This window comes from Triticum dicoccoides, chromosome 5B, assembly GCF_002162155.2.
Source record: "Triticum dicoccoides isolate Atlit2015 ecotype Zavitan chromosome 5B, WEW_v2.0, whole genome shotgun sequence".
NCBI lineage: Eukaryota > Viridiplantae > Streptophyta > Magnoliopsida > Poales > Poaceae > Triticum > Triticum dicoccoides.
The window spans coordinates 243,102,898-243,110,886 of NC_041389.1; the positions used below are offsets into that span (position 1 = coordinate 243,102,898).

Consider the following 7,989-nt stretch of genomic DNA (forward strand, 5'->3'; position numbering starts at 1 on the left):
AGGGAGGGAGCTTTCCCACTTTGCAGACGAGTAGTTCTGCCGCTCCGCGTTGGATAGGAAAGGGGTGGAGAAGGTTCCCCCTAAATTTCCTTGCTTAAGCTCAATTGTGTATCTTAATTTATCTGGTTTGTGAATTCATTGTCTATCGTGGTTCTTGAGTTATAAATGTATACCAGTGCTATGCTTTTTGCTGGTTACAGTTCTATGTATGGTACTTTCACTGTACTGCTATTCATAGTGTCAAACGCGGCTGTTGAATTCTATCTGGACAAAACTTGCAGGGTGTTGCTAACGTTGGGAATGTACCAACTGCACCAAAGACTGGAAGAGCTCACCCACCTGCTGAGTCTGTTGCATCATCCCACGTACCAATGATCATTTCATCTGCTGCTCCAACACATCAGATGAGTGCTTCATCAGCTCCACCACTGCCCCTCCACACTAATCCACATGCTGGCCGCTCGACAGACCTTGTAACTCCTGCATTCTTTGTGCCTCCGTCATCCTCTTCCACATCTTTGGTGCAACCGGTTTCATCCTTGATGCCTACAGCGCCACCTCTTCATCCAACTTCCACATCCAGCCAACGTCCACCATATGGTACCCCACTTCTTCAACCCTTTCCACCACCAACTCCGCCTGCATCCCTTACCCCTGCACACAATGATGGACCTGTTATTTCGAGGGATAAAGTTAAGGATGCCCTCCTGAGACTTGTTCAGGTATGTTCTGCATTGGGAAAAAAACAAGGTGTAATCTTCCTGCTTTTATATGCTTTTAACACTTCTTCTATTGCCTAACAGAGTGACGAGTTCATCGATTTAATCTACCGGGAGTTGCTGAATGCTAGCTAGTCCTTGTGAAGTATTTGTTTGTCACAAACATGAAAGGAGTGCTTCTGTTCTTGTGAGTTTTGTATGCCTCTTAGCCTTTAGTCCTCAAACTACTGTATAGCTTTGTCCTAAGGTGTTGATGTAGAGTCCTTCACTCCTTGATAGCAATGGTTGGTCGTATATCGCGGTATCCCTTGTTTCCAATATCTTTGTTGTCGTAGAGTATATTTATGTAATTGAAGACACCGAGATGAAACAGGTCATGTGACAGACAGTGGACCATGACAGTCATATACCATATTTTTCGTTTAACAGGTACTCCCTCCGCCCCAGACGGCGGGAGTATTTCATATGGTTTATTCTTTGTGTTGCCCCTGGTTTTGCTATGGGACTCCCAAGCAAAACAGGGAATGTGGTTCTCTATGGCATTGCTTTTACAACGTCATGCATGGACGAGCATTTGAAGAACAGTGAGCAGATGGTAGGCTAGATAATTTGGCTCAAAGGGGCAAATATACCGCTACATAGAACTGAAGCAGAATTGAAACGTGGTGAACTGAAGCAACAGCATTCCCCATCGGATCTTGCTGCCAGTGAGCCCCTCTTTGGGCATGTTGTCTTCACGGCCACCACCAGCAGCAGTCGCTGCCGGCGGCAGCCTCTCTGGTGGCGTGGCATATTGGGCATATTGGGCAGGACGCAGAACTCCAGCCGTGGTCGCCTATCTAACTGCGGGAGGAGATCTAAGAGCATCTCCAGCCGTTCGCCCAAGAGCGCCTAGATCGGCCCATGGGATTCGTTTCTCCTCAGGTGCCGCCCCCCAAGGCGCTCCATATTTGAAATTCATCATTCCGGCTCAAAGAAACAACAAACCGGTGATCATCGCAATAGTTTGGCGATTCGGTGTCACAGTTCGGCGATCAAAATAAAAGGACACGCAGTAGTTCGGCGTTCGGCGTACAAAAAAGGAAGGGCGCGGAAGGAGTTCATCAAACATCGAGCTCAACCTTCGGCGGCGTTGTCGTCGGCGTACGCGGGCTGGGAGGAATCGGCGCGGCTTCTGTGCTGCTGGGCGTGGCGGAGGCATCGTCATCAGCCGCGGGGCTGTGCGGCGGCGCCGGCGTCGCCGGTATCTAGTTCAGGATGAGGCCGCGCTCGCCTAAGAACCACGCCTTGAGCTTCTCGTCGCCGCTCTGGAGCATGTCAGCGCCGGCGAACGCGGGCGAGGGCGTGCGCTGGACAGGGCGCCCATGTGGGAAGGTGATGCTGGGGTTGAAGCCACCATTGGCGTCCCCATCGGCATAGCCTGACGACGGCGTGCTCCATGGGTGCGGTGACGACGAGAACCAGCCGGAGAGCCAACGCTTTGTTGGCTCCAGGCCGCGTACGGCGGTAAGGGTGCCCACTGGGTGGATTCATCATCGCCGCGCGCGCCGCCTCCGCCTGTTCGGCCGCATGCTCCGCCGCCGCTGCAGGCGCAGCGTGCGCCGCTTTCTCCCTGGCCTTCTTGGCCCTGTTGCGCCTGTCGGCGGTGACGGCCTCCCGACGCTCCACATCCGCCTTCCACTTGGCGTTTCTCATGCCGGGGGGCTTGGACAACGGAGCCCTAGGCTTCCTTTGCTTCGGCGGAGCGGCGGCGGCGGCGGGATCCGTCGCGGCGCGCGGCATCACGTAATTCTTCGGCGGCATGGCAGGCGGAAGGGCAGAGTGGAGGTGGGGGTTTGGCGGGAGGAATGGAGAAGAGAGGGGGGAGCGGGAGGAAACGACGGGAAAAGGTCTTCCAGTCGCCGACAGAGCGGCCCCACGCCGCTTTTCGCTTCTGCCGGCGCGCCCAGGCGACACCCGGCCGCTTGGGTTCGGGGCGGGATCGTCGGCTCTGGATTTCGCCCAAACCGGCGCTAAACGAGATCCTGGGGGCGCGACTGTGCCGATTTTCGGCCACCGGCGCTAAAAATTTGCCGGGGGGGCCTGTTGGGGGCGCGGCTGGAGATGCTCTAACGACGCGGCTGCTACCGCCGTCGGTGAGCATGTGCTACCGCCGTCGGTGATCATGATGGAGGCGGAGGCACGAGTACGAGACATAGCACAGCCTTGGAAAGACACGGTGTAGCAGGGGAGGGAGGCGGCAGCCGCGTGGGCAGGTGTCCGAGATGTGGATCCTATCCCAAGGAATCATGGGGATCGGGCAGAGAAAGCCTAGGATGCGTTTGGTTACTCATCAATTTTGGTTGCCTGCATGGTGTATCCAGACGCAAAGAGGTGTTGTTTGGTTATACACATCACGAGTGATGTGGTAACCTCTTGTAGGAGTGGCGAGGTTACCAATACACACAACACACACACCACAAACCATGGATAACCATAACCGTACCATAAGCATAGCAGTTCAAACATAGCATGACAACGAAACACAATCTTCAAACCTAAGCAGCACCCACATCACCATCAAGCCCATCAGCACCCTCATTAGCACCTTCAGCATCCATGTAGAATGCTGGATCGTGCAACACGCAATTTGCCACAACCTGAATGCCCTGGTTGTTGAAGGCGAGGATACTCAGGTTGGCGGGGCTCACCAGCTTGAAGGTGTTCCTAAAAAATACAGCTTGAAAGGTGAGAAGTCTTTTGATGCTGATGTTGCGGGCTACACAGAAGGCAGCCCAACCCCTTTCAAGGATGAGCCTGCCATTCATCATCTTCATGGTGACCTTCTAGGTCCAGTATCGTTGTGTGTCGTCAGCCTGGACATCTCTGAGACGGGGACGAGGTACTTCCTAAAGGATGTGGGCATCTACAGAACCTCCAACTTAGTCTGAAGATGGTCTTGCAGAAGTGCGTCGAGCCGACATTCTCCTGGTAATGGTCGTACTTCTTCACCGTCTTCGGGGCAAGGGGGGGGGGACCTCCATCCTCAGCACTTTCTCCTTCTTGCCGGAGGCGATCTCCTTCCCCTTCCCTATAGAGGTGACCTCCTTGCCCTTCCAGGCACAATTGATCTCCTTCTCCTTCCCGGTAGATACGGACTCCTTGCTAGCCTTGTTGTTGCCTCCATGGACGAGTTTCTCATTCTGCATTGAGCATGCACATATAAACTACTACTTGAATGAAAAACTCATTGCACGTATGATCAGGTAAATTTCTCAGCCTGGCTCTAGGCTACCACCAGTCCGACTACAAGCTCATCGAGGTGGATGACTACAAGCTCTATCACCAGTCTGTTTAAACCCTCGGTCCATCCAAATTCATAGCACGTGGGTGTGAAAACCATCGAATCGATTCGAGGGTTTATTCAAACCGTCGATGATTCGAGGGTTTGTTCAAACCATCTATGATTCAAGGGTTTTCACAGACTAGTGTTCGAACCCTTGAAATCCCTACCCGTATGTGTTCGAACCCTAAGATCGATTGCTGCAAATCACAACGGATTCAACCGATCCCTAACCGAAGCCTACTAATTGTCACTCTAGTAGGTGCAATCTACAATCCACGGTAAAGCGAGCGTGACACCTTACCTATGCTACAAAGGGGGACGAAGTAATACCGCCATTGACAAGGAGGGAGTGCTCACTGTGCAGATCTTGTGGTCGCGTCCGTCTCGGAGAGATGGAAGGGAGATTGAGCGATGGGAGGAGGGAGAGTGAAGGGGTGGGAGAAGGGGAGAGTGAGCGGTAGGACGGGGTGAGGGAGCTATGGCGCCGCGATGGGAGCCAGCGCAGTTTCTACCGTGTGTCCCCGCGCGTGCAGCCTGTCGTTCCGACGTGCGCCCCCTCGCATGCCACGGGCCAGGCTTGCTGGAAACGGCCGTTTCCAGCAAGCTAGGCCCAGAGTTGCTTTAAAGTTTGCGCAGGCCAAATTTTGATGCAACCCATGCTACTAAACAAGCCAAAACTACACCCCTGCGGGCCTGGATGACCTAATGCAGGTAACCAAATGCATCCCTAGTCTATTTCAGCGTCCAAATGTCCAGGCACATGACCCGGGGCTGATTTTGCGCTTGGGCTTTCCACCCAGGGAATGAGGCAGAATCCTCAAGGGATCCCTGGCTATCAAACACGCCCTTAGGTCTTGCTTGGTACGAGTGCATTTCCAACCCCAAGCGGTTTGAGGATGGGAGGGATTTGATGAATCCCTCTCCTCCACCTAATTCCCTTTCGGTCCACAATCCCTTCTCATTACAAAAATGTTGGTGTTAGATCTTGGTGGGGATCCAACAGAATTGACAAAGCAATTAAGTAATTTGAAGAACAGAACTAGGGTTTGAGTCCAATTGAGGAGGCCATATTCTATTACTATAACTATAATGTATTAGGTTCTAGGCAATGATGCAGAAATAACAAGGGAATAATCGGGAAAGATGCCACAACCTCGCGTTATATAGGCATATGTATTTTGAGAGCAACTATCGAAGTGAAAGTAACTTTAGTTAATCTGGAACAGTGACTTTGCTCGAAGCCATCCTAGCAGAGCGAAGCGAGATAGGCCATCCGATAACTGAACTTTATTGACTTTGAACATCCTCAAGGAGCTTCATGTTGAGGCGTGCCATGCTTCGGTGGTTGTTCTAAATACTGCAAGGAATTTGACAAATCGGCGTCTTCCTATGTAGCATCTTTCGGCGATAAATTTTTCCACTATACTGCCCATTTGATTCCTTTTTGGTTGTGCCGAGGAATTTGACAACCTTCCAACACCGTAGCCGGGGCCATATTAAGAGTACCATCCTCATTAACAATGGGTAAATGTGGGAGATGGTATAGTCCGAGAGCCAAAATACTTTTTAAGTTAATTGACATGAAGAACTAGGTGAATCTTCACATACTCTGGGAATTGCAGTTTGTAAGCGAGGCTCCCTACCTTCTGAATGACAAGAAATGGACCACAATACTAATGTTGCTGCTTCAAAGCATCTCGAAATCCAAATGTTGCCAGCCTTAGGGTGCCATTTTTAGATATACCAAGTCTACAACAGTGAATTGTTGGTCTACTCTCTTAAGATCAGCATATTTCTTCATTCTTGATTATGCTTGTTGCAAATGGAATTTGAATTGGTCCAGCCCGGGTTGCCTTGTAGTCAAAATATCTATGGAGCCATGCTCTGCGTGCTCCAGTATAGTGAGCTCACTAATTAAGAGAGTTGGAACCCAATAAAGGGCTTGTAAGGGAGAGAGCTTCAGAGATGTATGGTAAGTGGAATAATTGTACCACGACTCTACTAAGGTTGCTCCCAATGCATTGGTGCTTAGATGAGGTGCTAAGCACATTAAATAGCTTAGTAACTATACTCCCCAATGCATAGGTGCTTAGCTTATGGTAGCTAAGCTTGCTTCATTTAATGATTTAGCAACTAAAACTCTTCATGTATTAGTGGGCTCCCTTCATTTAAATGTTTTGCCTAGGTTCACACGCTTAGCATTGTTTCTTCCTGGGGTCACCACACTCATCTCTCTCCTCTTAAATAATTTGCCACATCAGATTTTTTGCCTACGTGGAAGGCTTAGCACGTATACAAGGTGGAGCATTAGGAGGGGCCTAATGGGACCCATGACACCCACTTTTTAGGCTCAATGTTGGCCATGTAGCCGAGGTAAGTTGTTAAGCATTTATTCACACACTCCGATTGCCCATCAGTTAAGGGGTGATAGGCCATGTTGTACCTTAGTTCTACTTTCAGACTAGAAAATATCTCTCCACAAGTTAATAGTAAAAATTCAATCCATGTATGAGATAGTGAGCAGAGGTGGACCATTTAGCTTGATTATGTTGTCAATAAAAGCCGTTGCTATAGTTTAAATTGTGTAGGGTATGAAGTGGGCATATTTTGTGAAGCGATCCACTACAACAAAAATTACCTCTTTACCTTGAGGGCAGTCCTTTGACGAAATCCATCATAATGTTTTGCCAGGCCATATTAGGAGTAGGTAGAGGATCCAGCGGGCCTGGAGGCAAACAATGCTCACTCGTAGATCGTTGATAGATAGAACACTAGGAAATGAAAATCTCAAAATCTTTCTTTAATCTAGGCAAATAAAAGATGTTCTTAACTCTCTGATATGTTGCCTTCACACCAGAGTATCCTTCAAATGGGAGAGGAATGCAAGGCAATAAGTAGTTTATTTTTAAATCACTGTTGTCCCCTACACATTTTCCCTTATGTTTGATAAGGTTGGATGACAAAGTATAATGAGAATTTGGGTCTGAGGGTTGCACTAGTAGTTTCTCTAGTAGAGGTTTAAAAGTGTCATCCTGCAAGTACCTATCCACTATGTCCTGAAACCAAACAGGTTGCACCTGAGAAATAGAAAACAATGAGTAGAATTTTCTTGATAAAGCATCAACCCTATTGGTCATGCCCTTTTTGTACATTATGAAATTGAATTCCAAAAGGTTATCATTAACTTATGTTGAATGCCCTTGGTTAGTTGATGATCTAAATAAATCTGAGACTATAATGGCTTGTTTTGATAATGAGTTTCCTTCCTAGGAAATAGTGACACCAACTCTTTAGTGCTTCCATTATTGCTAGGGCTTCTTTTTCATAGGTTGATAGGGCATCATTCCTAGGACACAGAGTTGAACTACAATAAGCAATTACCCTTCCTTGTTGAAGCATGACTGCAGAAGCATCGGGCTCTAACACAAATGGTTTGGAGAGATTTGGTAGTGCAAGGACTGGGCAGACATGAGAGGTCGCTGTAATGTGTGCAAAGCATTATCATGAGACAAGTGAAAAATCCCTTTTTTAGCGGTGCATGTAGTGGTTTTCAAAATTAATGAATCTTATGTAATATCCGACTAATCCCAGAAAGCTCCTAAGCTGAGTGACACTTGAAGGATTTGTCCAATCAATAATGGCTTTAAAATTTTGCAGGACTAGTGGAGACACAAATCCTAGAAATTAGATGACCAAGATATTCCACTTACCTGACCCCAAAGACACATTTTGATAGTTCAGCAAAAAAGTTGGTGTTGTCGTAGTAAGTATAGCACAGTTTGTAGGTGTTGGAGGTGTCCTTCTTATGTTTGGTTGTACACTAGCATCTCATCAAAAAAAAGACTAGAATGAACTTCCATGCATAGAGGCCAAAAATGTCATTCACGAGTGCCTGAAATGTGCCCAGTGCATTTGGAACACCAAAAGGCATGACCAGAAATTTAT

General features: G+C 48.4%; 1 protein-coding gene across 1 annotated transcript in view; it reads left to right on the forward strand.

The window, feature by feature from the left end:
* Window positions 1-1,145, forward strand: part of LOC119308220 (mRNA-decapping enzyme-like protein) — a 4,517-nt gene extending 3,372 nt beyond the window's left edge. Inside the window, exons 7-8 of the mRNA XM_037584340.1 lie at window positions 282-722; window positions 804-1,145. Coding sequence (XP_037440237.1) covers window positions 282-722; window positions 804-854 — 492 coding nt within the window. The 3' untranslated portion in view covers window positions 855-1,145. The remainder of the gene's footprint in view (window positions 1-281; window positions 723-803) is intronic.
* Window positions 1,146-7,989: the final 6,844 nt, after the last annotated feature.